The sequence below is a fragment of the Heterodontus francisci genome, chromosome 6 (assembly GCF_036365525.1).
Source record: "Heterodontus francisci isolate sHetFra1 chromosome 6, sHetFra1.hap1, whole genome shotgun sequence".
In the NCBI taxonomy this organism is placed as follows: Eukaryota; Metazoa; Chordata; class Chondrichthyes; order Heterodontiformes; family Heterodontidae; genus Heterodontus; species Heterodontus francisci.
In genome coordinates this window covers 28,947,680-28,960,710 of record NC_090376.1, presented here as the reverse complement: position 1 = coordinate 28,960,710, position 13,031 = coordinate 28,947,680, and the positions used below count along the sequence as shown (strand labels likewise).

Below are 13,031 nucleotides of genomic sequence, written 5' to 3'. Positions count from 1 at the left end.
TGATTTTATCCAATACCACATGATACTTCGACACTTCCCTTTCCTTACTCGACTTCTCTGTCTCCATCTCTGGGGATAGGCTGTCCACTAATATCCATTATAAGCCCACCGACTCCCACAGCTACCTCGACTACACTTCTTCACACCCTGCCTCCTGTAAGGACTTCATTCCATTCTCCCAGTTTCTCTGTCTCCGACGCATCTGCTCTGATGATGCAACCTTTCACAACAGTGCCTCTGATATGTCTTCTTTCTCAATCGAGGACTTCCCCCACCCCCCCCCCCCCACCCCCAATGTGATTGACAGGGCACTCAACCGTGTCCGGCCCATTTCCTGCACTTCTGTCCTCACGCCTTCCCCTCTCTCCCAGAACCACTACAGGGTTCCCCTTGTCCTCACTTTCCACCCACCAGCCTCCACATCCAGAGGATCATCCTCCGCCATTTCTGCCACGTCCAGCATGATGCCACCGCCAAACGCATCTTCTCCTCCCTTGTCAGCATTCCGAAGGGATCGTTCCCTCTGTGACACCCTGGTCCCCTCCTCCATTACCCCTCGACACCTCGTCCCCTTCCCACAGCACCTTCCCATGCAATCGCAGGAGGTGTAATACCTGCCCTTTTACCTCCTCTCTCCTCACTATCCAAAGCCCCAAACACTCCTTTCAGGTGAAGCAGCGATTTAACTGTACTTCTTTCAATTTAGTATACTGTATTCGCTGCTCACAATGCACAATGCTCTATGCTAGGGAGACCAAATGCAGACTGGGTGACCACTTTGCTGAATACCTCCGCTCAGTCCGAAAGCATGACCCCGAGCTTCCTGTTGCTTGTCATTTCAACACACCCCCTACTATGATGCCAACATATTTATCTTTGGCCTGCTCCAGTGTTCCAGTCAACGCAAATTCGAGGAGCAGCACCTGATCTTTCGATTCGGCACTCGCCAGCCTTGCGGACTGAACATTGAGTTCAATAATTTCAGACCATGACTGGCCTTTTTTTAATATTTTATTTTTTAACCATGTGCCTGCTTTTCATGCAGTTAGAGATGCTCATTATTCCACTAGTAACACTCTCTCTGGACTTTGTCTTTCACCACAAGCATTAACACCCAGGACAGCTTTGTTATTTAATCTTCCTCTGCCCTATCAAACACCTTCCCCTTTGTTCTCTCCCCCACTCCCCTACCCTTCACTTGCTTAAAACCTAATTCTTTTCTAACCTTTGCCAGTTCTGATGAAGGGTCACAGACCTGAAACATTAACTTTGCTTCTCTCTCCACAGATGCTGCCAGACCTGTTGAATATTTCCAGCACTTTTTGTTTTGTTTCAGATTTCCAGCATCTGCAGTATTTTAGTTTTACCACATGATACTGTATTACCTTGGGATATCTCTATCAGGCCTGACTATCCTGCTAAATTTTCCATAGCTGACTAATATTGCAAAGGGAGTGTGTATAAAGTACACTAAATACAAATGGGATTAATGTACATATCTGATCTTAAAACACTCAGCAAACTGAAAGACAGTCATAAAACCAGATAGTAAATAGTTTGACAATATACAAGTAAATTCTATTTCAGGATAGAAAAGCTAAAATGTTTATTTGTAAAAAAAATTGCTTGTCCTACCTTTCAATATTTTCTACTTAACACTGCAATAAGTGATGATTCTGAATATACATTCACACAGTAAAAATATTTTTATTCACAAATATTGCCAATATGACTATTCATTATACTGACGTAAATGTAGTCACAAACATTGGTGGCAACACAGGTGGAATCTTTGGTGGAATCTATTGATTTTATAATGTAGAAACATGGATAACAAGCCAAACCCCATATTAGCGGACAAAGACTGAAGGAGGAAAGAAGATGAAGTAAGTCAAAGGTAGTGATGAGGTTGCATTTTAAAGGTCTATCAAATTACAGAAGGAACAGAGGAGGTTAAGAACTCTCCCGTTTTAAGGCCTGTGACAGAATGAGTTAGTGTAAGAGACTGCAGTGAGTCTTTGGCTTAGAAAAGGGAAGCTAGATAAGCACATAAGGGAGAAAGGAATAGAAGGATACTTAGACTTAACATCAAATTGAAGGTATCATAATAAAAAAACAGGGATGCATGGGGAGGATCAAAGAATGAGAAAAAGGAATGAGAGGATCAGTAGAAACAAAATTATTTTAAGATTATTTTCAAATAAAATTAATTGATAAAATTGATAGCTTATGGCTAATTTTACAGGAACAAAGCTACTTGCAATATTATTTATTACTGTGATATTAGGCTGTGTTTCAGCTGATTTTTTTTTTAATGGCCAGTCTAAGGAAATAGAAATTCTCCAAGTTACCAGTAGTTTTAAAAGTCTTCAGACTAAAATTATGTCATGAGATAAAAATATATTTAAATGAAATTCTCTCCTCAACTATTTTAACAGAAGTATTAAGCCATTTGAAATGTCATTAAGATAGCAGAGAAAGGAATATGAATGTTTTAATATATCTCTCACTAAATGGAAAAAGTATGCTAAATACTGCTAATTCTGATCTTGATACCAAAATTAAATAATTTCATAATGTACCTAAATTCTGTACGCTAATCAATTGTGTGCAAATTGATTTCAGAGACATGTCAGACTCAGGGACAGTTCAGTAAAGTCTATTCAATATGAAACTGGATCCTGGGTCAGATTTCTGTCTGTTTTTTGACCCAAATTTGAATTAAATTAATTTCTTGAAGGTATAATCAGTCTCAGAATTACCTTTCGGTGCTATTTGCTGCATCACCCTTGTCTGATTAACTGTGCCTGCGACAAGCATGGATGCTACTCTGAATTAATGTAAGTAGCTTTCAAGCAAAGACAGTGAGATAACATTTGAAGGAATAGATTAAGGGGAAAAGAGCAAAGAAATGGGATTGATGTAGCAAGATCTTGTATGGAACTAGCACCGGCACAAGCATGATGGCCAAATGGCCACCTTCTTTGTTGAAACTTTTATGATACTTGGTGGGTGATTTTCAAGTTGCATCAAAACGGGCACAGAGTCAGTGCTATTTTGAGGTCACGACCTTATTAATAAACTGCCAGTAATTGCAAGCACCCCCTGCAGCTTGCCAATTCTGGAAAGGAAGGGAATCAGCTGGCTGCCATGCTCAACCAGTCAAAAGGCTTAGCCTGGGAGGAGAGAAACGCAGACCCAAGGAGGGTCTTGAACAGGCCGGGATTGCACCAGAGTTCTTTTGCAGGCCCAGGCTTCTGTCCTCAACACTAAAAGAAAATTGTGCCATGGACCACCAACAGTCCCTTTAAGGACCACTGATCAACCATCATCGGCCATCAATTTGTATATTTAAACAACCTCCAGAGTTTATCAGATGGATGGTCTGCTTGGCCATTTACAGGCCCACCTGAAAATTACATGTTAGGTCTTGGATGTTATGGGGTGACCCAAGTGCCCCCACACTGATTTTCACGTGCTGGCTGCCTGTTTTTTCACATGAAAAATACACAGCCAGCAGTTGAAAATCACTGGCTTGAATATTATATAATTTTAGACCCCATCGCTACATTCAGCAGCAGCTTGCTTTAGTTCCTCAAGTCCAATTTCTGTGGTATAAACTGAGTGCGTAATGTCTGCTCCACTGATTGTCTTTTTGCCTGAAGGAAGATTATTCTTATTTTCAACACCATGACCTTTAAGTGCCAATTTACTTCGATATGTTTCCCCTCCTAGAACATACAGAATTGGATCAAGGCAACTATTTGCACTTGCGAGGGGCCTGGTCAGCTTGTAGGCTAGGTTAATTGTATCGAGTGTATTACAGCTCACATGAAGACTTCTTGAGGCATAGTAAATGGAGCGTGTGATGTGGAAAGGTAAGAAACACAAGACAAAAACAGTGAGTATAATAATAATCATCTTGATTGATTTTTTCCTGGATCTGGCATATTCCGGACGTATACCATTGGGCCGAAGGAGTTTCTTAGCCGTAATTCCATAGCAGATCATAACAACCATGAAGGGACAACAAAAAAGCAACACCAACTGTACAGTACTGTAAATCACAAACTGATCGAAATGTATTTGGTTTGAAGTGTCATAGCAAAGGGTAGTGTTACCAGTACCCTCTATGTCAACAAATACAAATATGGGTGTCTGGAATACTATCACAACACCCCAAATAACAATACACACTATCCGGGTACATTGCAAGTTTGACCACCTCAGTGACTGTATTGGAAAGCAGATCCCCAGAAATCTATAGATGCTCATACAGGTGAGAAAAAGGATACTGCAGTACAAGTTGGTATAAAAGAGGAATCGGACAATTTTACACAAGGCTGCCCCAAAAGGCCAGTCATTGTGTTTTGCATAGTAGTAGACCAGCAGAGGCAATGATATAGCATACATAGTGTCTGAGAGAGCTAGATTGAACATGTACGTGGTTGTAATGTTCCATGGTCTCATTCGAAATACAAAGACCCATATTGCAAGAGCATTGAGAACAAGTCCTACCACAAACACTATCCCATAAGAAACTGGAAGTAAAATATATTTAAATTCTTCATTAAAAGTACAATTGTGTGGATTCTTCTCATACATTCCAGTCATGTTCAAGTCACCAAACCAGGACTGGAGAACTTAATCTGAATTTATTGTTTTAAGCAGCACTGGTCCAACTTCATTTCCGATCCTTTGCAGAGTCCCTGAACAACAAAGAAAGGTTTAGTTTAAAATTAGAATCGCATCTTTTTTTATAATTAACATTTAATCTTTTATGATGTTATAATGTCATGAATTGACAATAAGGACACCTAAGCAAATTGGAGCTTCAACCCAGGACTAGGACAAAGATGCATATACATGGAGTTGGTTTTAAAGCCCCTCCACCATTGGGAACGTTGGTGGGGGGCGGAGGGGGGGGGTGAGGGGAATGAAGATCGGTGCAGTGGAGGCCCACCACTGACCCCGACGGCGACAGGCCCCGTGCCGATCTCGGCGGCGTCGTCAAGGCCTCGTGGTGTCCGCCCCCCGCTTGGCGATGGGACCCCCATTAAAATACGTAAACTAATTTGCAAACCTGATTTAATGAGGGTCCCGTCGCCTCCTTAATCGCCACACTGATCTTCATTCGGGCGGCCGACAACCCGTTCGGGGAAACATGGCGCGATATCTGTGGCGGGGGGAGGAGGATTTTTTTCTCTGTGTGGGAGGGGGGAGTGAGGTTAAAACGATGCGGATTGGTCAGAGGGGGTGATGGGAAGGGATAAAGGCAAAGTTTCCAAACTTTGGAGGGGGGAAAGGGCAAATTCTCAGTATTCGCATTCTGGGGGCCAAAAGGGCAAAAATGGCCAGAAATGCCATTGGGAGGCTGAGAAAATGCATTCAAAGATCATGTAATTCTATTTTGTTGCAATGTAACTCATCTGGCCCTTTAATTTTTAGATGTCCATTAAGGGCTGTAAGCCCTTTAAAAATGGCACCAGCAGCGCACAATGGCGCCGGTCACCGTTGCCTGCGACAGCTCACCCGCCCCCTCCATGTCATCACGTTGTGGGGCGGGGGGGTGCGGTGGCTCTGTGATGTGGTCCCCGTGAGGGCGGGCCACATTTATCTACATCCGGCAACTCTTAAATTGCAGCCTATGGAGTCTATTCCCAAATGATGCCTTCTCTTTCTGAGTTCTGTCATTATGGAAAATACCAACTAGTCAGTACCAATGGCTATGAACAGACCACCTGCCTGACTGCTTGAGCAGGGTGTGATGCACAGGCAGGAGGACACTGATAGGAAAGATGAGAAGAAAATATCAAGTAATTTTGAAGGTAGATCATTCATAGAAAAAAAAAGACAGACTTGCATTTGTATAGTGCCTTTCATGACCACAGGATGTCCCATAGGGCTTTACAGTCAATGAAGTACTTTTGAAGTGTTGTCACTATTGTAGTGCAGGAAATGCAGCAGCTAATTTAGGCACAGCAAGGTTCCACAAACAGCAATGTGATAATGACCAGATCAACCGTTCTAGTAACGTTGGTTCAGGATAATTATTGGTAAGACACTGGGCAGAATTTCCCTGCTCTTCCTCAAAATAGTATCATGGGGTCTTTTATGTCCCCCTCAGACAGGGCCTTGATTTAACATCTCATTAGAACCTTTACTGCACCTCCGACAGTGCAGCACTCCCTCAGTAATGTACTGGAGTGTCAGCCTAGATTTTGTGCTCAAGTCTTTGATGGGACTTAGTAACTGGTAATTAAATGATATTATCATTACTTCTAACAGGATTACAGTGTGTAAAGGCAGTGCATCTGTCAATGGCAGAGATTTGATTAAGTCAAACATTTTAATATTTAATCTGCTTGCTGGCTTGTAATAATTTCACAACATTTGCAAAGGCAAACAAAACTCAACGGTCGCCAAACAGTTGCCTGCAACTCATCTCTAGAATAATAGTTTTCCACAACAATGTTTTCAATCTTTGTTCAACTGGAACAGAGGGCAACCCTGACATGTAGGACATTATATGCTAAACATTTCAAATCTAAATGTATGTACAACAGAATGCCTGGTACCCACCTGCCAATCAGGCCCTTCAGATGGTCATGAGGAACATGAAGAGAACAATTAAGATAGTGAGGGAGACAACTTCTTAAATATTCAACTATGACAAGAAAGAGAGAAAGTTACATTACACAACAACTAATTTGTATCAGTTTTGATTGTATTTATTTTTATAAATAACATTTCAGAACTGACAGGTACGGGTTGAAATGGCACTAATGTCCAGGTACAGTTAGTACTAGTATTGTATTGTTTCCAATGGTGTCATAAGTATGGATCCAATTTAACATTTGAAATAAGATGTAAGGTTTAATGGAGCTTATAATCACTCCGACATGTATGTCCTATTGAGCTGGAAAGCTGTGTTGGAGAGGTGGTGGTCAGAGGAACTAGCTTGCACACAATGCACAGTGTTTTCTTCCTTAATATGGTTGCTCTGATGAAATTGTCTGAAGATATTTGCAGTTAACAAAATTTTAAAAATCTATATGTGAATAGATATGTTTCAGCTGACAATGGGGGAAGTGGGCCATTAACAGGCAGTGGACATGCTGTGCATTTTTCTAGGAATTTGAAATCACCATGTATGAAAATGGTCAGGCTATCAGGTCTTAGATCTACTGTGGGATATGTCTCCACCAACTGGGCATTCAGAAATTTCACAAATTCACTGATATTAGAAGAAAAACTTGCATTTATATAGAGCTTTTCACATCCTTAGTACATCCCAATGTGTTTTACAGCCAACGAATGTCTTTTGAAGTGTAGTCGCTGTTGTTATATAGGCAAACACAGCAGCCAATTTGCACACAGCAAGGTCTAAAAACCAGAAAATTGCTAATTAGGCCTCAGACTTCCTCAGGGCTGTTGGTATAATAGATGGAGGTAAGTCAGACTCCAGAGGCCTGGCATGGGTAGCAAATAAGATGGGAGCTGGAAACATCAGATCTCCACCCAGAAGAAGAGTTGCTGCAAGTATCCACCAGGATGTTTACATTTAGTAAAATATTAATGCTGATGGAATAAAACCAGAAATGAAGCCAATTATTGGTGGTGATGGGAGGTCTTCTCCAGGTTGTAATCCCCATGTACAACTTATTTCATTCTAAGCTCCAGTTTGTGGAATAACCACCAGTAGTGTATAATATCACAATAATTTCCATTTATTAGCATGTATTATATGTAATTTATAAAAGGTTTGTTGAGATAGTAAATGTAAAAAAATGGCAACTGGCTTTTAGTGAGAGCCTTATTTTTTTTTACAGATACAGCACTGAAACAGGCCCTTCGGCCCACCGAGTCTGTGCCGACCAACAACCACCCATTTATTCTAACCCTGCAGTAATCCCAAATTCCCTATCACCTCCCTACACTAGGGGCAATTTACAACAGCCAATTTACCTACTACCCGGCAAAAACCCACACAGACACGGAGAACTTGCAAACTCCGCACAGGCAGTACCCAGAATCAAACCCGGGTCCCTGGAGCTGTGAGGTTGCAGTGCTAACCACTGCACCACTGTGCTGTGGTAAACTAAGGCATAGATTTGTGGGAATTGCTAATTTTATATTTGAACAGAAACTATGACACCCACCTCCCCTACTACAGTACAATATCTAAAAGGTTTTACCACCCAGAGGTCAAATTATAACCCTTAGAAAGATTTAAACTATGCTTTACATTTCCATGTTTACATCAGCTTTTGACACCCAATGCCTACTGAGCAAATTGAAAGATTGCTTATTGATACTAATCAGTGCAACAATGAATCTGAATGGAAGTACATCCGGGCACTTATTGTTTGACTTTGTAGCATTTATATAGGGATTGGGGAAATATGGTCTATGAAACTTTTCAATTAATGATGCAATCATACGGAACGATTTAAGGGTAAAATACTGAGGATGTTGTGTCTAAAAATGGACCAAAGAAATACTATTGTTCTATTACTTGCTTTAAAATACCAAAATCCCAGCCACCAACAATTCCAGACAATTACTAACATCCTCATTCCCTGAACTGCTTTCTTAACCATGCCTCCAGAAATGTAAACTTGCAAAACATGAATACTATGCCTCCAGTCTCAGCCCTCTGATTCATAGAAAGCTAAACAATTCTCCAGTTCTTAGCTGCAAAGATGTGGGCCAATATATTCAAATAGTGTTGGGAAATGCATTGTGTAACTTTCCACCATGATGCATTCATGTGTGACCAGTGAAGTACATTTCCTAGCAAAGGCCAAGGTATTGTTAAAATTGAACTATCTGCCTTGCAAAGTCCATTTCTTGGATAGAATATTATGCATTAATAGTAATTACATAAAATCTACAGCACATAATCAGGTCATTTGATTCAGCTGATCTATGCCAGTGTTTATATTCCACACAAAACTCTCCGACTCGAATTACCTCTTCCGATCCCATCATAACATCCCTCAATTCCCTCCTCCTTCATGTATGCATCAAGCCTATTCACCTTAGCTGAGAGGTCAGTGACTAGGGGGCATAGATTGAAAGTGATTGGTAGAAAAAATAAAGCGAAGATGAAGAAAAAATCTTTCACCCGAAGGGTGGTGGGGGGTCTGGAACTCTCTGCCTGAAAGGGTAGCTGAGGCAGAGATCCTCAACTCATTCAAAAGCAGTCTGGATATGCACCTCAAATGCCGTAATCTGTAGGGCTACAGACCAAATGCTGGAAGGTGGGATTAGAATAGGTGGATCATTTTTCAGCCGGCACTGACTCGATGGGCCAAGTAGACTCTTTCTGTGCCTTAAACTTTCTATGATTCGATTCTATAAGGCCCCCGCCCTTGCAGTTGTCAATGCTACCTGAATTACTCCATTTGGCAGAAAGTGCTACAGTTCCATCACTGTGAAGCAGTTTGTCCTAAATTTTCATTTGATCTGTTAGTGGTTATCTTAAATTTCTGTCCCCTTGTTCTAGACTCATCCACATGTGGGAAACAGTGGGCTGAAATTTCAGGTCTGCTGGGTGGTGGGGGAGGAAACAGAGGCGCCGAGGGACAAAAGTATGTTTGCAGCGCTGGCGACTTTCACCAGGGTGAGAGGAACATGACCCCGAGATCCTGCCTGATCCATTAAGAATGTTAATTAACATTGTTAAAGAACTCTTTGACAGCTTGTTAAGGGCACGTTCTAATTTTGATGCGGGCACTGTCTGGGGCAGACCAGCTGAGTGGAGGTGGACACACAGAGGGGTACCAGTTACGGCCACCTCAGAGAATTAGGTGGGCCCCATGAAAGGGTGAATGGCACAGAGAGGGTCTCGGCCATTGGAAAACAGGTGCCATTGGCTCAGCGCATGTTGCGGACAGAGTGGGAACTAAGCACTCGGGCAGCGCAGGGGATAGTCACCCTCCTGGCTTCGCGGGAGCATAAAAGCATGGAGCAAGGCTGCCACACATAAATAGGGACTACCTGAGCACAAGGAAGGCAGCAGCTGGCTATGGGGGCCTGACTCTCAGATTTTGTACAGTGATGATGAGGAGGAACACCCTCTGCAGAAAGGAAAGAGCCCCGGGCATCAGGAGGGCAAAGGAAAGGGAAGAGGGGCAGAAGGACCTGGAGGCCATACCCTCAGCATAGGATCTAGTGCCGAAGTTGGAGCTACCTTGAGATAACTGAAAGCCAGTCCCGCAGGAGACTGCAACTCTCCAGGCAGATGGTCACAGACGTCTGTACTCTCTTCGCCAAAGACCTTGCACCTCGCAGTACTGCTTGCCATGCCCTGCCAGTATCCGTCAAAGTCACTGCGGCCTTGAACATCGTCACTTCTGGTTCCTTCAAAGGATCAGCTGTGGACCTTAGTGGCATCCTGCAAATGGCTACAAACCACTGCATCTTGCCAGTCACTGATGTTCTATTTGTGAGAACTTGATAATTCCAGACAAACGGGGCCTCGCAGACACAGAGGGCAGTAGGTTTCACCTCCATAGCTGGATTTCCTCTGGTAAAAGGCATCATCAACTGCACCAATGTGGCCATCAAGGCACCCAGTGACCGGCCAATCAGAATCATCAACTGGAAGGGCTTCCACTCCCTCAAGGTTCAGCTGGTCTGCGATCACAACAAGAGTTTCCTGCATGTGTACATTCGCTTTCCTGGCAGCTGCCGTGACTCCTACATCCTCCACCAGTCCAGGTTGTCACAACTGTTCACTCTAGCCCCCCAAACCATGTGGATAGATTTCAAGGGACAAGGGATATCATTTGAAGAGATGGCTACCCACCCCTGTATGAGAGCCAGAGACAGAGGCACAGAGGCAATACAACAGCAAACATCTATATAATAAGACAACCATTAAACAGACCATTGGGTTTCTGAAGATGCAGTTCTGGTGCCTGGGCCAATCGGGTAGCACCCTGCAGTACACACCTGCAAGGATCTCACTCATTGTGGTGCTCTGCTGCACTTTCCATAACATGATCCTCCAGAGTGGTGTGGCCCTTGAAGAGGGTGAGGCCCTGGAAGGACACAAGTCATTGGCAGAAGAGGAGGAGCAAAACATGGAAGAGGAGGAGAAAGAGGAGGCAGAGGGGAGGGTGCTGAACACCGAAGTGCCAGGGCACACAGGAAGGTGGCTAGGGCTGGTGCAGGGCTTGAAGATCTCGTCGAGATGCCATTAATATCAGGGATCATCTCATTCAGACTTGTTTGGAGTGAGCCCCTTGCACAGGAGCAACAGCGTGGTATCGAACTCACTCGGAGCTGCCCTGTGCTAACGCTTCCGTTGAAGATGCAGCGTGGAACATGTAAGGATACAAAGGATGCACATCTGCCCAGAGGTTTTACCGTCACCGTAGACAGACCCTTGCTCGCCTTCGCCACCTCAATCCTCTTTTGATGTATCGCCATTAATAAAAGGATGCTCATATGTCTGGCTTCATTTGTCAATACTTACATGGTTCTCATAATGAAAAACAGTGTGCAGTTACATGTAGAGGACGCTCCAGTGACCCACTCAGTGCTCTGTCCGACCCAGTGGCCTCCACACTTGGCCACTTCTACGCGGTGCTCCCCTTGTGGCCTCAGAGGAAGTGGAGGCAGCTTGCTCGCATGTCTCTGCCTGCGGCTGAGATGTACATGGCAGTCATCCTTGTTGTGGGCCATGGGGCACTTCCAGAGGGCAGCATCTGTTAGTGGGGCCAAAATGCACAGATGTTTCCCTCTGTCAGAGGGGCCAAGGAGGCCAAAGATGACGATGGCGTCTCGTGAGGCGTAACACCCTCATCCTCCTCTTTGCCAGCCTCAGCCCTTGGCTGCCATTCCAGATGGCTGGAGGGGAGTACCAGCTGGGGCGCAACTGGCATCCCCTCCAGACATCCCTGCACCATCAGCGCCATGGAGGAGGGAGTCATACTACATAGTGTGGCAAGCATCCTGTGTATGCCAGTGTTCAATTCCTGCATGCACTCCAAGTGCTGCAGCATAGCTCTCCACGAGGTTGGCCACACTCTCTATGGAGAAGCTCTTGCGCTCAAAGCCCTGAGCCATTGTTACGCACATGAACTGAATGGACTCCTCCCTTCTCAGCCCATTACCGCACACTGCCTCAGAGAACTCCGACATGCAGGAGCACAGCAGCTGCTGCTGCTGGTCAAGGTACAGCCTCCTTTCCACTGACTCCTAGGGCCCTGCATCTGTGCCCAGCTGAGCAGTGCTGTGTTTGTCCTCCCTGCTCCGGGGGAACTGCCCACAGCTGCCTCTGCCTCTGGCATTTCCTCCTGCACACTAGTGCCGTGCTCCTTACCCAGTGCCACCCTATCCAATTGCATGCGAGGATCTACCGAGGTGACTGTATCTGCAATGGTGGAGGGTGCGCTTGTTAGGTGTGACCGTGCTTGCTCTGAGCTCTGCTGCTGCTGCTCTTGGCCCAGTGATAGTGAGGGAATGGTCTCATTGCCTCGACGTCAGCACCTGTGGGAGACACAAGAGATCTTGAGAGTTAGCCTTGGAGAACAGAAGCCTCTTCAGTGCTGAGACTTCCCATTGCAATTCAGTGTTCGGTATAATGTCAGACAGGGTGGAGTACAATGCACCCCCTTAACAAGTGCATTAACTCTCTAATCGCCATCTCCACCATGGATGCCCATTTCGCCATGCCTGACTTCCTCGTGGCCTGCAACCCTGGAGATTTCCTTGGCTCCCTCCTCCATGGCGGTGATAACGTGAATGTAGGGACCCCTTCCACCCAGTCCTCTCCCAGGCGTTATGAGCCCATTTCTACTGCAAGGACAAAAGAGAGAGATATGGCACTGCTGGCTTCTATGGCCAATGCCAGTTGCCTCTATTGATTAGAAGCTGCATGTTTCAGTGCTGGCAGGTCCTCAGCAGCACTATGGCTCTGAGCCATTCTGAGGGGTTAGTGCATGCCCTGAGCACTAGCTCCTCCCATGTTCAGGAGCAGCATGCTCCTCAACTGGTGTGTCTGTTGGAGGGTGAAT

General features: G+C 44.5%; 1 protein-coding gene across 9 annotated transcripts in view; it reads right to left on the bottom strand.

The window, feature by feature from the left end:
• Nucleotides 1–331: 331 nt before the first annotated feature.
• LOC137371213 (P2Y purinoceptor 4-like) overlaps nt 332–13,031 on the bottom strand; it is a 68,088-nt gene continuing 55,388 nt past the window's right edge. For 7 of the 9 annotated variants that reach the window (XM_068033392.1, XM_068033393.1, XM_068033394.1 and 4 more), the window contains 2 exons: nt 6,583–6,667; nt 332–4,709 (listed from right to left, as the gene is read on the bottom strand). In XM_068033392.1, the coding sequence (XP_067889493.1) occupies nt 3,553–4,614 (1,062 nt within the window). In that variant the 5' untranslated portion in view covers nt 4,615–4,709; nt 6,583–6,667 and the 3' untranslated portion in view covers nt 332–3,552. The remainder of the gene's footprint in view (nt 4,710–6,582; nt 6,668–13,031) is intronic. The other 2 variants (XM_068033395.1, XM_068033396.1) reach the window with 2 other exon arrangements.